Source organism: Nerophis lumbriciformis, linkage group LG11, assembly GCF_033978685.3.
Source record: "Nerophis lumbriciformis linkage group LG11, RoL_Nlum_v2.1, whole genome shotgun sequence".
NCBI lineage: Eukaryota > Metazoa > Chordata > Actinopteri > Syngnathiformes > Syngnathidae > Nerophis > Nerophis lumbriciformis.
Genome location: NC_084558.2, coordinates 7,836,571 through 7,857,512, shown reverse-complemented (window position 1 = coordinate 7,857,512; position 20,942 = coordinate 7,836,571). Strand labels below are relative to the sequence as shown.

Here is a 20,942-nt window from a genome sequence, read left to right as displayed (position 1 = left end):
CAGAAGGTCCTACTGTAGCACAAAGTCCAGCATCCAATCACATAGTTGACATATTTGCATCCAAATAATGTAAGCTACTAATGTTGTCATTTTAGTTCATGTACCAACATTTAGTTCAGGATATATTCATATTTATGACATTTGTTATGTGTGTGTGTGTGTGTGTGTGTGTGTGTGTAGGTCCAATCAAGGCATCGCTGTACCGCTACCATCAGTTCCTGCTCATTCTAACACCCACAATAACCTTCCTCCTCCTCCTCCTCATCATCATCAGCAAAACTCATTGGACCTCAGTATGTCTCCTCCTCCTCCTCCCCCTCCCCCACCTCTCACTTCCTGCATGGACGCCAGCCTGCCAACACCACCTTCTTTAACCTCACCAACATGCCTGCCCCCCCCACCACCACCACCACCACCAAACAACCTCCTTTCTCCTCCTCCTGTAGCAGGGGGTACGCATCTCTTGCCTCCACCTCCTCCACCCACTGGCACCTCCAACATTGTGCCTCCCCCACCAAACATCTTTTCACCTCCTGCAGTAGCAGATGCTTCTCTCCCACCTCCCCCTGTAACAGGTACTCCTCTTCCTCCTCCTCCACTTCCTGCATCTCTCACTTCCTCTATGGACGCCAGCCTGCCAACACCACCTTCTTTAACCTCACCAACATGTCTGCCGCCACCACCAAACAACCTCCTTTCACCTCCTCCTCCTCCTCCTCCTCCACTTCCTGCATCTCTCACTTCCTGTATGGACACCAGCCTGCCAACACCACCTTATTTAACCTCACCAACATGCCTGCCCCCCCCACCACCACCACCACCACCAAACAACCTCCTTTCTCCTCCTCCTGTAGCAGGAGGTACGGATCTCTTGCCTCCACCTCCTCCACCCACTGGCACCTCCAACATTGTGCCTCCCCCACCAAACATCTTTTCACCTCCTCCAGGAGCAGATGCTTCTCTCCCACCTCCCCCTGTAACAGGTACTCCTCCTCCTCCTCCTCCTCCACCCACTTACTGTATGGACACCAGCCTGCCAACACCACCATCCTTGACCTCACCGACATCTCTGCCACCACCTCCTCCTCCTCCACCAAACATATTTTCTCCGCCTCCTGTAGCAGGAGTTCCTCCTCTCCCACCTCCTCCTCCTCCACCTCCACCCACTGGCATCTCCAACATGTTGCCAGCTCTTCCACCTCCACCCGTACATTAACAAACCCATTTCCTATGAAAGCAGCTGAAATGCAACACTACTCTGTTACAGTGTATATGATACTGTATATAGGATACAGCATATAGTATACAGTATATATGATACTGTATATATTATACATTATATATGATACAGTATATATAATACAGTATATTAAAGTTAAAGTACCAATGATTGTCACACACACACTAGATGTGGTGAAATTTGTCCTCTGCATTTGACTCATCCCCTTGTTCACCCCCTGGGAGGTGAGGGGAGCAGTGGGCAGCAGCAGTGCCGCGCCCAGGAATCATTTTTTGGTGATTTAACCCCCAATTCAAACCCTTGATGCTGAGTGTCAAGCAGGGAGGTAATGGGTCCCATGTTTATAGTCTTTGGTATGACTCGGCCGGGGTTTGAACTCACAACCTACCGATCTCAGGGCAGACACTCTAACCACTAGGCCACTGATATGATACAGTATATATAATACAGTATAGAGGTGAGTGCCATTCAATACTGTATGTTCATGATCACCTTCACACTACTCCCAGATGACAACTACTTCTATAGCAGAATATTTGTATCGAAGTTCTTGTTGGGCCTCGCACCTCCAACGTGTTTTAACAGCACTCAAAACATTCCTAGGAAACAAGCTCCAACACACTTTCTTCTTCCTCTTCCTTATTGGCTCTCTTTAGAATGTGCTAGAACTTCCAAAAACAAAAGACTGCGACCTTCGATCCAATGGCAGCGGCATTATTGTATGATATGAATATGATGAGAATATGCCCCCGCATGGAACACTCTGATAGGGTCAGTGAGCTTGTAAAATGATTTTAACGAGGGTTTCACCTGCAGGGCAAGTTGGCACACAGGAGGAGGAGGAGGAGGAGGAGGAGGGAGGAGTTAAGTTGCCACTGCATCAAACTGTTTATACAACTACAACTAGCACATGCTATATAGCGTACAGTATGTTAGTCATTTTATAATAGAAAATAATAACAGTAAAGCGCTGAATGATCTGTTAACAATGATCTAAATGAAGGGGTGGCGTGGCTCAGATGCTTCCACCATCCTAGTCACTACCGTTGTGTCCTTGGGCAAGGCACTTCACTTGCAGTGCATGAGTGTCCGCGGCAGCACTCCTTCACAATGAAATTATCTTTGGATATTTTTGTAAAATAAAGGTTTAATTTTTGTTTAAATACATATTGTAATTCATTACAATTGTTGAATTGCTTCTATAGACTGTAGTCATTTTAATGTAATAATTAGCATTAAGTAATAAAAAAGTAATCTGAAATAAATATTTGCTGTTAATAAGAAATATTGTAGAATAAAATGTAAAACAGTTAACGGTCCTTTTATTTATTTATAATTATTACGTTTCTGACATGCAAACATCTGCCACGGGCGCCGGATGCAACTGACTTGAAACCAAAGCTGCGCAGGAATGTCTCATCAAAGTATATTAACGATTACAATTATTGTCATTACTGTATTTTTCGGAGTATAAGTCGCTCCGGAGTATTAGTCGCATCGGCCGAAAATGCATAATAAAGAAGGAAAAACACATATAAGTCGCATTTTTGGGGGAAATTTATTTGATAAACACCAAGAATAGACATTTGAAAGGCAATTTAAAATAAATAAAGAATAGTGAACAGGCTGAATAAGTGTACGTTATATGAGGCATAAATAACCAACTGAGAACGTGCCTGGTATGTTAACGTAACATATTATGGTAAGAGTCATTCAAATAACTATAACATATAGAACATGCTATACGTTTACCAAACAATCTGTCACTCCTAATCGCTAAATCCCATGAAATCTTATACGTCTAGTCTCTTACGTGAATGAGCTAAATAATAATATTTGATATTTTACGGTAATGTGTTAATAATTTCACACACAAGTCGCTCCTGAGTATAAGTCGCACCCCCGGCCAAACTATGAAAAAAAACTGCGATTTATAGTCCGAAAAATACGGTAGTTAAATAAAAATGGGAAAGCAATCAAGGTTTAAATTGACTTTTTTTCAAATGAGTGAATTTTAGAACCCTGCAACAACCTAATTTTGTTCTTCTCGAGCAGATATTTTTAAAGTTTTTCTTCTATGTACTGTACATCCGTAAAGTATTCACAGCGCTTCACTTTGTTCACATGTTATGTTGCAGCCTTGTTCCAAAATGTAATATTGACAGGGTGAAGTTTTTTTTTTTTTCTTGGAGAAAAAAAAAAAAAAATCACATTTATTTAAAAAAAAAAAATCACATGCACATAAGTATTGAGAGATCAATACGTTGTTGATGCACCTTTGGTAGCAATTACAGCCTCAAATATTTGAATACGATGCCACAAGCTTGACACACCTAACTTTGGCCTCTTTGCAGCACCTCTCAACCTTCATCAGGTTGGATGGGAAGTGTTGGTTTTCATCCAGGATGTCTCTGTACATTGCTGCATTCTACTGTGTACATGTGAGTACATAGTTTTTTGAATACATTTGCAAAATTACAAAAAAAAACTTACACATTGTCACATGGTATTGTCTGTAGAATTTTGAGCACAATTAGGCTGTAACATAAAATTTGGAAAAAGTGAAGTACTTTCTGGATGTGCAGTATTTCAGGCACAACAAACCAAATGTATTTAATTCAAGTCAGTAATATAAATGCAACTATTTAGTTTCTGCTCTATGCAATTATGTTTATGGGCTTCATTTATTCTAAACCCGCAACAACCATATATAATGTCACACGTAACCACTTTTGTCATTTCTGTAAGAAGCTTAAATAAGAAAATATGGCTATGGCATTATAGGAAATTAATATCAGTGAGTATCAGCTTGCCACATCGCATGTGCTGCTCACGGCCGCTAGGGGGCATATTTACTAGTATCTAGGGCAGCGTGTCAAAGTCACATTATGTCATACTGCCAGTGAAAGCCTGGTGATGATACGCGTCAATAAAGTACAATATCTTTTCTTACTAATGTATACGCTCTTTCCTTTTTTTTTATTTTATTTTATTTTTTTTTATGTCCTGTCCAGCTTCTCAGGCAAATCATATAGTTGATGTAGATGCCCATGTCGGCTGTTCAGATTTACTTTACAAAAGAGAAGTGTAGGATACTTCTCTTGTTGCCTTATTTGTATTTGACTTTATTAAATGTATTTATATTATCATTTAGTGCAGCCGGGCCGGAGCAGGAGGGGATAGAAAGAGAAAAAAAAAGAAGACAGAGGGGGAAATTGTGGGGACAAGAGGGGGATTAGACAGAGAGACAAAAACAACAACAGCAAACAACAACAACAACAACAACAATAGAGCAACATCAGCAAATATGACATGTACAAATATGATGGTAAAAGTAATAGCAAATAAGCAGTTAGCGAAAAATAAAAAATAATACAGAAATAACAATGAGCATTATTACACTACAAATGGATCAATACAAATACCAATAGAAATAGCGCTCTTTCCTTTTTGACAGAACAAATTAATGTAGTGCATGAAATTGCATACTTTGACCAAACTTTAATATGTACTATTGCAACAAATAATATATCCAAAACATGTTTTTGTTCAAATTAAAATCAAAACTTATTGTAAATATCTGCTTGATTTATGAATTCAAAGCAAGTTATCCATCAAATTGTACACTGTAAAAATGAAATTTTATTGTAAAAAATAAAAATAAAACTTGTGCCGTTTTTTCCATAAACATTAATACACCATTATAAAAAAAACTGTAGATTTTACAGTAAAAACTGCAAGTAAGTCGCCAGAATTGTACTGTAAAAAAGTCCAAACTGTAGTAACGTTTTTCCGTTAATTATCCACAGTAAATACAATCGCCTGAGATTTTATGGTGAAACATTTTAAAAAAGGGCAGCTCAGTCACCAGAATTCTAGCTTAAAAAAAAGGTACCGTTTCCCCAATTTACTGTAATATACCGTAAAACCACCATATTTGTTACGATACAATTCTGACAACTGAGCTTTTAGTTTGTTTTTTTTACTGTAAAATCTACATTTAAAAAAAAAAATATATATATATTACAGTATGTGAAAAACAGGTACTAACGAAATGCATAAGCTATTTTGTAATAGTGATTCTCAAACTGTGGTACACGGGCTCATCTAGTGGTACGCAAAATAATCACTTAAGTGATTAGTGTTTTATTTTTCAATATTCAAACACGGTGTCAATGTGGTCAAAAATATAAAAAATAATTGTTAAATAAAGCCTGTCTTGTCTTGAATTAATATGGAGGCCTACTACGTTACTGCATTTTAATGTCATTATGGTGGCGTTTTCTGAGGTTGTACTTGGGTGAAAAAAGTTTGATTAGCACTGTTCTATTGCCATCATGAGGTGAATTCCTGTACATTTATATTCATAGGCTCTTCACTTTTACAAGCGGCCCTCTGAGGGCAGCCATTACTGCGAGTTGGCCCTCAATGAAAATGAGTTTGACAGCCCTGTTCTGTGTTTTACATACTAACTATATTGTTACATACTAACTATATTGTTGAAGATCCAATGGAACCAACTGATGGAGCAGCAACTTTTACACACGAGCAGCATGGTCATGTAAAGTTACTCATTCATTGAGCAACGGACACTCGTAACATCCATCCAGGAAATATGTAAAACAGGAAGTTGACCTCAAAGTCCTGTGGCTTTAAACGGGACAATAACACTGTAAAAAAAAAAAAAAAAAGTTGAATCTTGCTGTGAAGACAATACAAGTGATACACTACACCTACTTGGAGGCACGCAGCACCCAGGAGACCTTGTTTACGTTTGGGATCCCCCAGCAAGGTAAGACCGTCTTATAGGAACTTAAAAAGAAGTGTTTGTGTCATAAGTTATTTAGATTTAGCTGATAGGATCATGTGCAATGAGCAACACATTTATAGGATGAAGGTCCAAAGAGTATGTTGCTCATTCAGCCTACAAGCCTACACAATCATTGGGAGTGATACACATTCATAGTGTGAATCTTGTTAGCAATACAACACTATTAAATGTTGAAACATTGCATTATCTGTCATAAAGTGAGTGAATGAAAAATTATATATTCATATTTTTCATCCCCAGTGATGTCAAGGACTTTGCGGCAGCCATGACTATTGTGAATACTCTTCAATATGTGTGAGTATTCAGTCCCTAATAACAACACCTCAATAATTGTATTAATCGCTGGCTTTTAGATTCCCGTGCTTGGTGGTGTCCATCGCTGTGGTTCTCCTCTGCTTCTACCTGCACGCCAGGAAGAAGAGAGCGGCGTACGACGTCACCGTGGCAACCGCACAAGATGACAGCAGCGTCGCCATCCAGGCTATACCAGCGTCAGAAGGTCAGGAGGCGGTGGAGCCACATTATGACAGACTCCCTCCAAGATACAGCACCATTGAGCTGCCGCCTCCTTACGCACTGGTGTGTAGCAGCCGCCATCTTTTATCTTTCTCTGTGTGTGTGTGTGTGTTCATACGAGTGCGGGAATCAAGGATATGTTATGGGGTTGAAATGGAATTCCTTTCTTTAGTTTGAACAAAATTACCATATTAACTGATTCCTCAGTACAGTTATCCGTTGTTAATTGGTTCCGGGCACGATAAATTAATTTCCACGGACTAGGAATCATTAATTACAACCAGAATATAAAAACCCACGATACTGGTCTGATTGGTTTAATGTCATCTGGTGGTCAATACTACTGTAGAATTAATACTTTTACTTTATTTAGCCATTTCTATGTTTGAAAATGCTTGATTTAGGGCCAAATTATTAGAGAATATGCTTTAAAAAAAAAAAAAAAATCTGCAATGTGTTTAATATTTGAAGCGCGATGTGAGGGATGACTACTGTTTGTGGATACATGTTAAGATCTTTTTTTAAATATCACGTTTTCACTATCTGTAAAATAACTACAGACATAAATCACTATACGCCAAATATAGGACGACTTGTCTTTTCTAATCATACTAATACAAAAGGTACTGTGCCTTGGTTTTTGTACGCCACACTTTTCATATGATTATGTTTGACAAAAAATGTTGCCAAATTGTACTCGTTTTCGTATACTATCTCAGTCATCGTAGGGTTAAACATTGCAACTCGTCCGTTTGCTGGCGTATCACAATCGAGTGCACCAACTCCGTCTCTGAGCTTTTTTTAATTTAGTAAAACTGCAAAAATCCACCATGGGCCAAATAAAGATGTGAGTACCAGCACTTTGATAAAGAAAGGGAGAAAGAATGTATGAAGGTGGCATCCTCGTGGTCTCTCCCCTTCGCACTCTCCACGTATCACTATCTTCAATCAAATGTTTTGAGTCTGCTGTCTGAATCAAATGAATTGGATTTACATTTCTTATGCAGAAACATGCTTAGGTTATCATACGATTCTGTCTTTGTTCCACCGTAATTTCGAGTATTTTTTGTTTTTACTTTCATTTCTGTCAATAGTAATAGTGATTGGTCAATGATGCCTGAGAGGCACACTCACTACCTGTATTGACACTGCATTGATAGTGTTTTATAATGGTGCATAAAAAAGTTACATTTGACCTGCAAATTAAATGAATAGTTAGCAAATAGTCGTCCCTCGCAACATCACGCTCCAAATATTGCAGCTTCGCATTGCAGATATTTTTAAAGTATAGTCAACAAAAAATTGTCCCTAAATTAAGTAATTTCAAGCATAAAAATTGCTAAATAAACTGAAAAAATAATTACTACTGTAGTATTGGCCAGTACAGGCAACCAACCCAATTAGAGAATGCTGTTCAGTACCGTGGCCACTGATTGGCTCATCAATCATTGGATTAAAAGAGTGTAAAGGTGATTATAGGCTGTTACTTTATGTCTGGAGAGCTCCATAATCATGAAAAATTTGTTAAGAAGTTTATAAACAGGTTTATTTTAGCTATGAATATTTATAACCCTAATGAATGATTCCTACATCGTGGTAATTAATATATTGCGGTCATGAACGGAACCAATTAACAGCGACAAACAAGGGATTACTGGATTATTTCCCTTTGTTTTAATGAACAGTTGCACAGAAAATAATATGAAACACATGTTTGCTCAATGAGCCAAATAGGAAAAGAACATTTACCTTAGGTGGCCTTCTAAGATCAAAATAATCCCGTACTTTGGAATTTTTCCTTTTTCCTAGTTGCATTTAGATCGATGATGGAGACAAAAAGCGATGTTAAACACGACTTCCTGATAAACACAGTTAGGCGCTTCAGTCAAACGATTTTTTCTTAAAGTGGCACACACACACACACACACACACACACACACACACACGGAGGCATCAAGGGACACAGTTACTGTGTTTCATGATGCTCCAGTATGGTTAGAGCCATCACTAGTAACAAATATGTTACATAAGTTCTACAAGTTAAAACGTAGCTCTTGTATTCCATGTCATTTAAATGTAAAGTGACAAAGACGACATGTCTTTTAGTTTGACCCCAAACTGACAAGTGTCTGGCCGGGGGGCCCACCGCCCGCCTATGAGATGTACCCAATAACACTCCCTTTGGCCCCTCATTACTGGATGACCCCTTCCACCAGCACCCATGTGCACCCACCCCCCCAGCGGAGGCACCACCGGGCATCCTTCAGCTAAAACAACAACACGGTGCGTTTTCAAGAGAACTTTTTCAATGCATCTTGTTGTCCTGCACACCAACAACGTGTCTTTTAGTGATAATATATCGTCTTTATTACAATACACTTACAGCTCGAAGGTAAAACATGTATAGGTTGCCAGGTTGTTTGGAACAGGAAGTGATGGTGTTTAAATGTTCCATGATTGTGTTTCCTTGGCTTGTTAAACCACGTTAAGGCAAAAGTATGAATAATGGGTTTGCACATCACAAATAACTGACATGAACAAATGTTGGTCTTGTTAGTATTCGTTTGTCGTCTACTGCAGGATACTTTTCTCCTACGATCAGTGGGTTTGCAAATTGTCAGTGCCACGAATACAATCAATGTATAGATCAATGTATAGGTAGCATGGTTGTTTCAAATGTTTCTATTGCTGTTCATGTTCCAGACCAGTGTTGTAACACAAGAAAAGCACATTTCTCAATGCGTACAATGTATGATCTACTGGTAAAATTCATTACGAATGTCACATCCCTTGTATCTATCTGCCAGCCTCTCTTATACCAATCCAATGTAAACATTACACTACATTAGGTATGTAAGATTTGGAAGGCTAAAAGTTTTATAGAGAACTTTCTATCTAAAATACTACTTAATAGTATGGATGGGCATTTGATTATATTTATACATTACTTATTACAATGGGAAGCAAGAAGTGTACCTGTCAACATTTGCAATGCAAAATATGGGACATTTTGAGAAAATTGGTAAAAGTATGGGATTTTCATCACAAATTGATGTTAATTCAATAAAATAAATACATAGGGCCTGATTTACTAAGATCCAAATACCTCACACTAAACAGCGTGTGCAATGTATAAAATAGCATGAATCGAGTGGGCGTGTTGTGTGGTGTCTCCATAGATACCCCTTTTTTTGACAGGGAGGCTGCACTAATAATGTGAAAAATACTTCATTAAAAAAGACGCATCCAATGAATTAAATTTTATCAGCCCTTAAGGTCATCTAGCAGGTATGAAATTATAAAAGGATGTTGCTGAATAGATGTCTGATATTTTTTTATTTCGGACTGTTTAAATATGGACGAAAAATTCTGTTTGTGTCTTTTCAGTGCCAACACTCCTCTCTCACAGCTTTGTGTGGAAGTGTCAGTTTGCACGTCCTTTTCAAACGAGCTAAATAGTGCTCCCAAAACAGTGATGAGTGTTGATAAATCACATTGCGCGTGCTGTATAATATTTGCATTTTCTCCTCCCAATATTGTGGGTGTTATGATGATCAACATATATTTTACATATTAATGAAGACAGAGATGCAAAATGAATTGCACACCTTATTCTGCTCATTGAACAGACGCACACCCAAAGCGAATCTATGAAATGTGCAATCAAGTTGCATGTGTTTTAGCACACGCAAACCTTTGGTAAATCAGGCCCTTAATGCGCCAGGGGAGATTTGAATCCTTGTCCCTCCTATCACAATAGTGTCACTGAACATTGACAAACACATCGGTCAGAAGAATATGAGGCTTCTAACAAAGAACCATGTAATTTTACATAAATGAAAATAAAAACAAATCTGGCACTTATATTTAAAATATGTTTTTCTTATGTCTTTTCTCCTTCAACGTTACAGAAAGCATGAAGTGTGAGCAGCTGCCTGCTCTTCTTTAGAGAAAGATAATAGTTTCCTATTGTTTATTTGTCAAAGTATTTACTCAAAGTTTGGATTTTTGTCAGAGATGTCAATCCGTCTCTCTCGCGTTGTTGATTTTATTGAATCACGTAAGATGTAACTCGCCATGCGGCTGTCACCAGCCCACCTTTTGAGGTGCCAAGGTTTGATCCGAGTGGACCAGCTGTGGTAGCAGCAGTATTGGTGAGCATTCCATTTTTCATGTTGACAAAAATCCGGGGGGAAAAAGGTGACCGGGAGAAAGTAATTCAAATAATGTGATTACCCGGCCAAAACGGGAAGGTTGACAGTTAGGTCTGGTGAAAAGATCTGATGTGGCAAAAGTGAAAAGTAATGTTTTTATGTTACATTTTTGGGCCTAAAGGTACACATTTTAATTGATCTTTTAAGAAGCCTTAAAGCTGGGGTACCCAAGTTATTATTTTACTTCCAAAAAAATCATATTAGCATCATACAGTATATCTTAACAGTAATTATTTCAGAAAAAAATCGTGCATCTGTGTGCTGTCTGTTTCTTATAATTAAGTATTTTAGTGGTGGTCAACCCCTCCAGATCCAACCACAGGCTTTAGAGAAAGGAGGGGTGAGCAGAGCCCACGAGGGAGCCTCCTCTTTGGCTGACGTGATATATAGTGAAGCAAGCTTGTTTGCAGTAAAGCATGGCCGCCAAATACCCACCTGGAAAGACCGCAATACCTGTTACAGCATATACTGATAAAAACAAAACAAAAAGGAAATCCGAGTAAGAAAAGAAAGACGCTGTAGATCTAAAAAAAAATCTAAGAAAAGACAAACAGATAAATATTGGTCCGGCGTATTCAAGATGGAGGGCATTGCGGGCCGGTCTTGGACTAAATTTGGTCGCGCAAGTGGCTGTTTTCCTTCTAGACAGGTAACCGATTGTTCCATTTTCCTATATTTGGTGTATATTTTTGCATGGTGACGTGTGTTAAAGATAGTCTGCACCAAAATATGAACTAGGACATCCTTCAATGCAACTTAAGACTGTCAACAAGCTATGCGTGTGCACTTCCAGAGAGGAGGAGACATGGAGGGACCATCAGAAAGGTGCGTAGTGTCGGGGGCAGGATTTACAGTTACAATTCTGCCTGGTGACACAAGATTCAACTACCCCAGCTTTAAGGATTAAAGTACATTAAACTGAATCTAGTGGTTAAGTAGTGCATTCCACTTTGTCTCAATTGCTTAGACAATAAAATCCTCACAACTGACCAATGGTTTGCTTTTTATGCCCATCCCTATTCTATATCTAGTTCCATGTTCATAATAACAACAACCCACTCTCACCATTGCACTAAACCCCGTTAGCTCTAGAACAGTTCCAAAATCAACAGAAGTATTACAAATTAAATACAACACCAAGTTCAAAAACACCCACTTGGACGGCGCTGTGGGGGTTAAATCGTCCGCCATTCTTCAAAACACCCAGTTGACAGGCACCCACTGCTGCTCGTTAAACAGTTTTTCCATGGCGGCCCGTAGATTTCGGAAGGTTGCTTCTAGGCCATCGTTTACGATACAGAGGTCAAAGTAATGTCCGTAGGCCCTCTTAATGCGCTCGCTCTCATCCACCGTCCTCTTGAGCTCGGAGTCCTATGAAAGGGGGACAACAGGACATCTTGTTAGTGCTCACAAGACTGACTCACTACAAACTTGGCCACTCACCGTTAACTGTTTAGTGACCACTCCAGACTCGATTGCTGATCTGTTCATGGCTTTGAGGACCTCAAAATCAGGCGCCTCAATGAAAACAACGTAGGGCAAGAACTCTGACGTCCGCAGGACTTTGAGAGCCTTTAGGAACGTATACTTTTACATGCATTGTTGCATCACTGTGGCATTGAAGTGATTCTATTACCTGGGGGTTGACATCCAGGATGCAAATCTTCCCTGTTTCTGTCACCTCTTGTATGGAGTTGATTTTCGTACCATACAAGTTCCCGTCGTACTCGCCATGTTCCAAGAAACGGCCGTTTTTGATGTCACACTCCATCTCGCTGCGTGTCATGAAGGAGTACATCTGACCGTCCTTCTCGTCCACCTTTGGCTTCCTGGAGGTGACTGGAGAGAGAAAAAGATCACAGATGTAGGTTGTAGACAAAGTGAAATGTGTACCTGCACTCACAAGGGATGGTGGTGCCATAACGCTGGGGATCCAACACCAGCAGCTTGTTCTTTAGACTGCGACGGCCAACGCCCTGGGCACCAATCAGGACCAACGTCTTCCTCCTGAACGGCGGCACCTTGGCGACCTCTTCATAGATTCGCAACTCGTGACGATCAAATTCTTTGTCAGAAAGGCCATTAATTAGGGATCTGATACTTAGAGAAGGGTTTACTAAAAGGTGGATTCAGGTACCTGCATTCTTAGTGGTTAAATACATCATCTTTTTCTTCTTCTTGCCACCCATCCCAGCACACAGAGGACCTGAAAGTGACACCAACTCAATGAACTCTTGATATTTTAGTACAATGTGCAAACGTAAACCTATTTTTAGCATAACAATGTAAAAGGTTAATATAGTCTGCTCCTCTTTCCCCCTCCTTTTTATCTCCTTTCGTTTGCTATTCAAGTAATCATATGTATGTATTTTTGCATTTGAAGCGATTGTAATGTTAATAGAGGCAATTGTTTATTATATTATCTTTATTGGTATTATCATTGCTCCATTGTAGTCCATTGTCATTAGTGTTATTATCATCTACTTCACTGTGTTCTTTATCATCTTTGCTATATTTGCATAAATCATATTTGCTAATGTAGTTCTGTTGTTTTTATGTTATTGTCTCTCTCTGTCTTGTCCCCACAATTTCCCCGTGTCTTCTTGTTTTCCCTTCTTTCTATCCTCTCCTGCTACTAAATATATCTAAACATATAATAATGTAAATAGGGCAACAAGACAAAACACTTCTCTTTAGGAAAGTAACTCTGTACAGCAGATATGAGCATCTACCAAATAAAGTAGTAGCATACAGTAATAGTCAACAAGAGCCTTGGAGTCGTGTTGTGTCAATGAACGCACCAAATTGCTACCCCAAGGCTCTGCAAACTTTGGCGTTTTTAATCTTGCAGTTGTGGCTCCAGCTGGTTTATGCTTCTGTGTACTGTAGTCACTATGCTGTTCCTTCATGTGTTTTAACATTTTTATTGCAAATATTAATGGTGGAGAAGGCAAAGGTGGGCTACTTGGTATAGGAGAAAAATGGTGGACACAAGGAGATGCCTGGCAGCACAATGGAAGAATAATTACGCAAAAGTGAATCTTAAGAAACATGACTAGCCAGGAGGCAACAGCTGGAGCTCGTCACTTAGAGAACCATGCACAATCTGTTTAGGAAAACTATACGTGGTGTTACCTTCAATTTAGTGGTCAAATCAAAGTTTTGTGGCTCCAAGTGGGTTTTGAGTCAGGTGGAAACAGGGCCACATTTGATGCAAAAAGTTGCCGACCCCTTGTCAAACAATCAAGCAATTTGTCAGGCACATGCGTGTGTGATCAGTTGAGGTAAACAAAGTCAGGTGAGTGGACAGCTGTGTTCTTGGTTACAATAAGAGGGTCAGAACAATGTCTTTGGATGTTCTCATTCATCCAGGTCGTTGTATTCTCAGGGCATTCAATCGATCGCAACTGCACTGTTTGGTTTGTCTAATAAGGAGAAACACACTATTGAACTCAAGGACAAACTCGTAGCAAAGCACAAAGGTGGCGTCCGGGCTCTTCCTTCTCTTCTCTTTCTCCCTCCCTACTCATCTCTGTCTTTGACATCAAGAGTCTTAAATAAAAAGGTAAAAGTGAGTTTTCTGCATGAAAAAAGTAACTATTCTCTACACAGTGTTAATATTTTTTGGTGTTTGAGACAGAGAAATTGGATTTATATTGTTTATTTTTCAACTGCCCCTCTGGAAAAAAATAATAACCAAATGATTGGCAACACTAAATTGGCCCTAGCATGTGAATGTTGTCTGTCAATATGTGCGATTTGGCCGGGGTGTACCCTGCCTTCTGCTCAAGTGCAGCTGAGATAGGTTCTAGCACCCCCACCCCGCCCCCAGAAGGGACAAGCGGTAGAAAAAATGGATGGATGGATTATCACTATACAGCTCAAGGTCTTTGTTATCATTTCCCACTAGATGGCAGCATATACACGTTCTGCTGACATAAGAAATAGTATTCCTGAACTGTACTGTACTGTACAATATACAGAAACAGTCAGGAATACTCTTATGGCAATTATATATATTATGTATACATATTATATTAGCTATGTTGGGAGGGTGTCTTTTGTAAAGACATGTATAAAGAGGTGACCAGTATAGCTTACAATTATGAAACATTTGGACATCCATCCATCCATTTTCTACCGCTTGTCCCTTTTGGGATTGCGAGGGGTGCTGGGGCCTATCTCAGCTACATTCGGGCGGAAAGCGGGGTACACCCTGGACAAGTCGCCACCTCATCACAGGGCCAACACAGATAGACAGACGACAGTGATGGTATTGTGTTGGTATATCATAAAATTCGCAGTGATGATCTTTGTTGTCCTTTTGATTGAAGGGCAATACTGTGCCTCACCCCAGCTTTTGTGTCTGTCAAGGACTGCACAGAGCGCATGGATGCAAATTAAATGTTCTGTTGTGTTTCTTTTTTGATTGCTGACGTTCCAATCGAAAGTGAATGTGAAGTTTAATAAGCAGCAGCTTGGACCAAGCCACACTGAAAGTCATGCTGTTCTCATTACCAGTACCCCAGCGCTCACAGGCAGACTGTAGAGGTGACAGGATGAGATGCGTGCATGATACCGAGAGAAACAGATGTTGTCTTTGGTGCCAGTGTGTTTATGCAGCATTGGGTCAAATCTGCATAATTGGGAGTTTTTCTCTCCCTTTTCCTTTGTTGTCTATGGTACTATACCTGTAGTAACAAGCTCCAGATCTCTTTTCACAAAGGCTTTCCTCTTCTCCTCAAGGAGCTGACTTGGAATTAAACCTGCACTACCTCCCTGGATGTGGCAGGCCTAGGATGAAAACACATCAAGCTGAGAAAAACAGGTCAACAAGACCCTAAACTCCTCTGTTCTAAATATCTTAGTGCATGTTTGTGTGCGAGGCTCTTCTGACCTGCCACCAGTTGAGGTCTTCCTGGTTGAATATTTGCAGAATGTCGCCACTGCAGAAGCCAAGTCCTGCTTCTTTACAGGGAATCAGGTTATCGTGGGATGGGTCGTAGTCAAAGTGACACTTAACAAAGGCCTGGAATGAAAGGTATTAGAATTACAAGATGATTCAAAACGAACAGGCATATAAACCACTATGGACGTCACACTTTGTTATATGGTGGAACGCTACTATATCATTAGAGGTGTTGCTAACATTTAGATGACCTTCTTTAGCCACATGAGAGGGAAATAAGATAAATAACGCTCAGTTAGATGCAAACATAGCCCTATTTTGCTATGCATGACACATCAATGATCTGGTGTCCATCATTATAAAACATCCATAAACACCCCAGTCTACTCTCTGTCAGAGCTTACAGCTCATAAAACAAAGCCCAAACCACAACCTTCACTGACACCACAAGGAGAGACTTAACGCCGAGAAACGGGGAGAGAGAGATGGATGGATAAATAGAGCCCAAATACGTACCCATGGAAACCATTCTCTGCCCCCTCTGCACTTGACGCCCTTTCTCATACTCGAGTGACTTATTAATGTTAAAAAAAAACACGCCTGTGTTTCAACAAGCCAGTTGAAACAATGTTACACAGACTTGACTGGGTGTGTAAGCTAAATTAGGGCTTTTTCAGGAACTAAAATAGAGTCAATGGAGTTTTTTTTCCAACTCCAGTTACATTAACAAATTCCTTGTTGACCTCTTTTTTCATGTTTTCATGTGAACTGACCTGTCTGGGTGTGTGTGGCTCCTGATAGCTGGGCAGGATCTTCAGCACCACGCTTCCACTCGCCTGCTTCAGCATCTCCTGCAGCACTTTGGGGTCGTTCCCCACCTCCTTGCCATTCACCTCCTTAATGATGTCCCCCACATGGAGCAGACCTTGCTGGTCAATCATGCCTCCATGGAGGATTCTGGCGATCACCAACTCGCCACTCTCCACTCGAAACGTTACTCCCTGTGCACAAAAATGTTTAAATGGCAAACAAAATTCTATGACTGCTTGCTAAACGAACTATTTGAAGTTAAAACAGAACAAAGGCTGCACTTGGTAATGACACTGGCTATTGATCCACTAGCTAATGAACTGACTGCAGATATATCCTCTGCGTTTTATTGTTTTGAGGTATCTTTTTTTCTTCTTTTAAACAAGGCCAAAACAAGACTTCACGCTGTAGTGCATGAGTTGCTTCCAAAATACAATCAATCAGACCTACCAGGTGCTCACCAGACACCTTTCGGATGCCCACCATCCTGACGGCGTCAGGTGGGACAGGTTGGTTGTTGAGGGCTGCATCCATGAAGGCACAGGGGCTTGGAGGAGGAGTCTCATAGTTTTTAGAAGCTACAGAGTCGTGGGTCTCCAGGAGAGACTGTCAGAAAATAGATGACATTGTTGTTGTAACCATCAAATAAAGGCAACATCATGCTTCAGTGAACATATAAGACGCTCCAACCCATGCTCACATCACTGTGAAGCCCACTGGAGCTGCAAATCAATTATATTGATAGTGGCCCAGCATTCACCATTAAGCCTAATCTCCACTCAGACCTGAATGCCTCTTCATTCTGAGTTTGCAGTGAGATTTAGAGCCTATGTTTAACAACCTGAAAATGGGGCTCCTTCAAGATGCGGAGCAGCTCGTCGGCTGTGTGGCTCCTGTGTGCCAGAGGACTGAGCTCCTTGAGGATGTCCTGGACCAGCTCCACGTTGTTCTCCCTCACTGCCTCAAGCTTGGGCTCTTCAAAGCGCTCATGAGCCTTGGTTTTCATGAGGAGAAAGCAGAGGGTGCATGATTTGAAAAAGTACCAGCATTACAATAGGATAGTGTCAATTCTAGACTGTAAGTTTTTAGACTTTGTCTGCGGTTTCTCATTCAGTAACAGTGAAACAACAAATGGCATTATCAAAACCAACAACCGACAGCACAAAAACATAAAGGGCTTTTTTTATCCTAGTTTTAGTCAGTATGTTCTGTGACATATCAATATTTCAGTGAGTGGATGTATTTTTTACTTTCCTCTCCTCCCCAGCCAAGGAACTACTATACAGATCCAGGGCCATCAGCAGTTATTCTTTAAAGGGGACCTATGATGACTTTAATCACATAAAAAAACACTTCCTTGTCCAGATAATAGGCATTGGGATATGCTTTGGTGTAACTCTTGCATACATTTTACTCCACAGTCACTTTTATAACCCTTTTTTTGAGTATGTCTGCTAGACGTTTGATTGCGGAGGTGTTCCTAGATTGCAAATGAAACCACGCCATACCATACCTAAAAGTATCATAATTTATCTCTAAAATGTACACTGTTTAAAAATACATGTTGAAGTTTTCGCAGCTATTTTTTCCCCAGACACGGTCAAAAACTTCATAAATATACAGATTCGCTCGATCACAACATTAGGTACACCTACAGACTCGCCGACTGATTCATAGAGTGCATCTAAAAAATTTAGCTTTTAGCAGCATTTACGTCACTGCATGTTGGTGTTACTATGCACATGCCACAATTAAATTAAAATAATAGTTAATCCTACCTTTTTGTGTGTTTCCTCACAGCCTGAAGAAGAGCGCTTTGGTCTTAGCCAGTAGCTCTGGCTAAGAGATTGACTTAATGTCTAAGTACAAAACCCAAAACCAGTGAAGTTGGCACCTTGTGTAAATCGTAAATAAAAACAGAATACAATGATTTGCAAATCCTTTTCAACCTATATTCAATTGAATGGACTGCAAAGACAAGATATTTAACGTTCGAACTGGTAAACTTTGTTATTTTTTGCAGAATTTGATGCCTGCAACATGGTTCAAAAAAGCTGGCACAAGTGGCAAAAAAAACTGGAAAAGTTGAGGAATGCACATCAAACACGTTGTGAAAAAATGTGTGAGCAAATTGTCGAACAGTTTAAGAACAAAATTTCTCAACCAGCTATTGCAAGGTATTTAGGGATTTCACCATCTACAGTCCGTAATATCATCAAAAGGTTCAGAGAATCTGGAGAAATCACGGCAAGGCCGAAAACCAACATTGAATGCCCGTAACCTTCGATCCCTCAGGCGGTACGGCATCAAAAACCAAATCAGTGTGTAAAGGATATCACCACATGCGTTTCAGAAAACCACTGTCAGTAACTACAGTTCATCGCTACATCTGTAAGTGCAAGTTAAAACTCTAATATGCACAGCCAAAGCCATTTATCATCAACACCCAGAAACACCGCCAGCTTCGCTGGGCCTGAGCACATCTAAGATGGACTGATGCAAAGTGGAAAAATGTTCTGTGGTCTGATGAGTCTACATTTCAAATTGTTTTTGGAAACTGTGGACATCGTGTCCTCCAGAACAAAGAGGAAAAGAACCATCCGGATTGTTATAGGCGCAAAGTTCAAAAGCCAGCATCTGTGATGGTATGGGTGTGTATTAGTGCCCAAGGCATGGGTAACTTACACATCTGTGAAGGCACAATTATTGCTGAAAGGTACATACAGGTTTTGGAGCAACTTATGTTACCATCCAAGCAACAACTTTTTCATGGACGCCCCTGCTTATTTCAGCAAGACAATGCCAAGCCACATTCTGCACGTGTTACAACAGCGTGGCTTCATAGTAAAAGAGTGTGGGTACTAGACTGGTCTAACTGTAGTCCAGATCTGTCTCCCATTGAAAATGTGTGGCGTATTATGAAGCGTAAAACACGACTACGAAGACCCCGGACTGTTGAACAACTTAAGCTGTACATCAAGCAAGAATGGGGAGAAATTCCACCTGAAAAGCTTCAAAAATTGGTCTCCTCAGTTCCCTGATGTTTACTGAGTGTTGTTAAGAGGAAAGGCCATGTAACACAGTGGTAAATATGCCCCTCTGCCAACTTTTTTTGCAATGTGTTGCTACCATTAAATTCTAAGGTATAGTTTATTTCCCAAAAAAAATGCAAGTTTCTCATTTCGAACATTAAATAACTTGTCTTTGCAGTCTATTCAATTGAATATGAGTGGAAAAGGATTTGCACATCATTGTATTCGGTTTTTATTTACGACTTACACAACATACCAACTTCACTTTTGTATGTCCACCTCGCTGTGACGTCACAACGTAGCCAAACTGCAAAACCCCACAAACAGAGGCATCCAAAACTGTGTGCAAGTGCACGCCAAAAAGCATGAACCTTATGATTTGATGCTTTGGCATTGTTTAACACGAGTATCCAACTTAGTAACACTTATAAGTCAGAAAAAAGGCAAAATTCATCACAGGTCCCCTTTCACACATTACAGCTAGGTGTAAACAAGACGTTAGATATGCATAATATAAAATATATGGTGCAAAAAAAGTATACCAAGAAGTTCATTACATGTACTGCAGCCTTTAGAAAAAAATATTTTCATATCAGCCTCTCTCAAGTGTATTGGCACACGCTTGCTGATTTAGTGTTTTGGCACATTTCAGTGTAACCTGCTAGAGCAATCTGTCAGTGCTTGGCTCTTGGACAACATGGTGGCACGAATATGAAGCACTCTTCATGGAGATAACAGTTTCTTTTTATATATATATATATATATATATATATATATATATATATATATATATATATATATATATATATACACACACACACACACACACACACACGTTTATAGTTTGTCGCAGTAACGTTTTATATGAAATGTCTCTATTGCCTTATGCATGATGTCAATTAGAGGTTATAGTGAGTTGAATCATCACTATGATTCCATGTATAGTTACAGATTAAACTGATTGCTTCATTCTACAGTGAGCCTGGTGCAATCAATCCAATTCACTGTACATGTAGAGGAAGGATTGCTCTTGATCTTTCTGGCTACGAGAGCTTTGCTAGAACAGACCAATTTACAGCCTGTTCAGTGTTTATGGCTCCACCACTGAGGTCAAGAGTGTGTATAACCCTGGAAGAAAAATCTACACAAGTCAGTATGGCATCTTTACTATTAGCTAGCTTCAGCAGCTATGTAATTCAAAGGCAATAGAATTCCTGTTTTTAATTGTATAACACAAGCATGGACATGTGTTGAATAAAACAAATACAACCAAATCAGGAGAAACACTGCTATGTTTTCGATGCACCAATTCTTAATTTGCTCAAAAAGGCTTTTTAAACCACAATATTAGAGAAGTACCACCTAGAAGTCTGCTACTGCTAGACTTCGA

General features: G+C 39.9%; 2 protein-coding genes across 11 annotated transcripts in view; one reads left to right on the top strand and one right to left on the bottom strand.

Moving 5' to 3' along the window:
* abi3b (ABI family, member 3b) overlaps positions 1 to 2,403 on the top strand; it is a 37,247-nt gene extending 34,844 nt beyond the window's left edge. For 5 of the 8 annotated variants that reach the window (XM_061967516.1, XM_061967520.1, XM_061967521.1 and 2 more), the window contains one exon: positions 181 to 2,403. In XM_061967516.1, the coding sequence (XP_061823500.1) occupies positions 181 to 1,216 (1,036 nt within the window). In that variant the 3' untranslated portion in view covers positions 1,217 to 2,403. The remainder of the gene's footprint in view (positions 1 to 180) is intronic. The other 3 variants (XM_061967519.2, XM_061967518.1, XM_061967523.2) reach the window with 3 other exon arrangements.
* Positions 2,404 to 8,922: 6,519 nt separating this feature from the next.
* Positions 8,923 to 20,942, bottom strand: part of mpp2b (MAGUK p55 scaffold protein 2b) — a 52,145-nt gene continuing 40,125 nt past the window's right edge. The window contains exons 3-12 of one of the 3 annotated variants that reach the window (XM_061967512.2): positions 17,362 to 17,514; positions 16,971 to 17,126; positions 16,484 to 16,711; positions 15,699 to 15,830; positions 15,493 to 15,595; positions 12,939 to 13,007; positions 12,705 to 12,866; positions 12,438 to 12,640; positions 12,245 to 12,388; positions 8,923 to 12,172 (exon numbers count right to left, since the gene is read on the bottom strand). In XM_061967512.2, the coding sequence (XP_061823496.1) occupies positions 11,996 to 12,172; positions 12,245 to 12,388; positions 12,438 to 12,640; positions 12,705 to 12,866; positions 12,939 to 13,007; positions 15,493 to 15,595; positions 15,699 to 15,830; positions 16,484 to 16,711; positions 16,971 to 17,126; positions 17,362 to 17,514 (1,527 nt within the window). In that variant the 3' untranslated portion in view covers positions 8,923 to 11,995. The remainder of the gene's footprint in view (positions 12,173 to 12,244; positions 12,389 to 12,437; positions 12,641 to 12,704; positions 12,867 to 12,938; positions 13,008 to 15,492; positions 15,596 to 15,698; positions 15,831 to 16,483; positions 16,712 to 16,970; positions 17,127 to 17,361; positions 17,515 to 20,942) is intronic. The other 2 variants (XM_061967514.2, XM_061967513.2) reach the window with 2 other exon arrangements.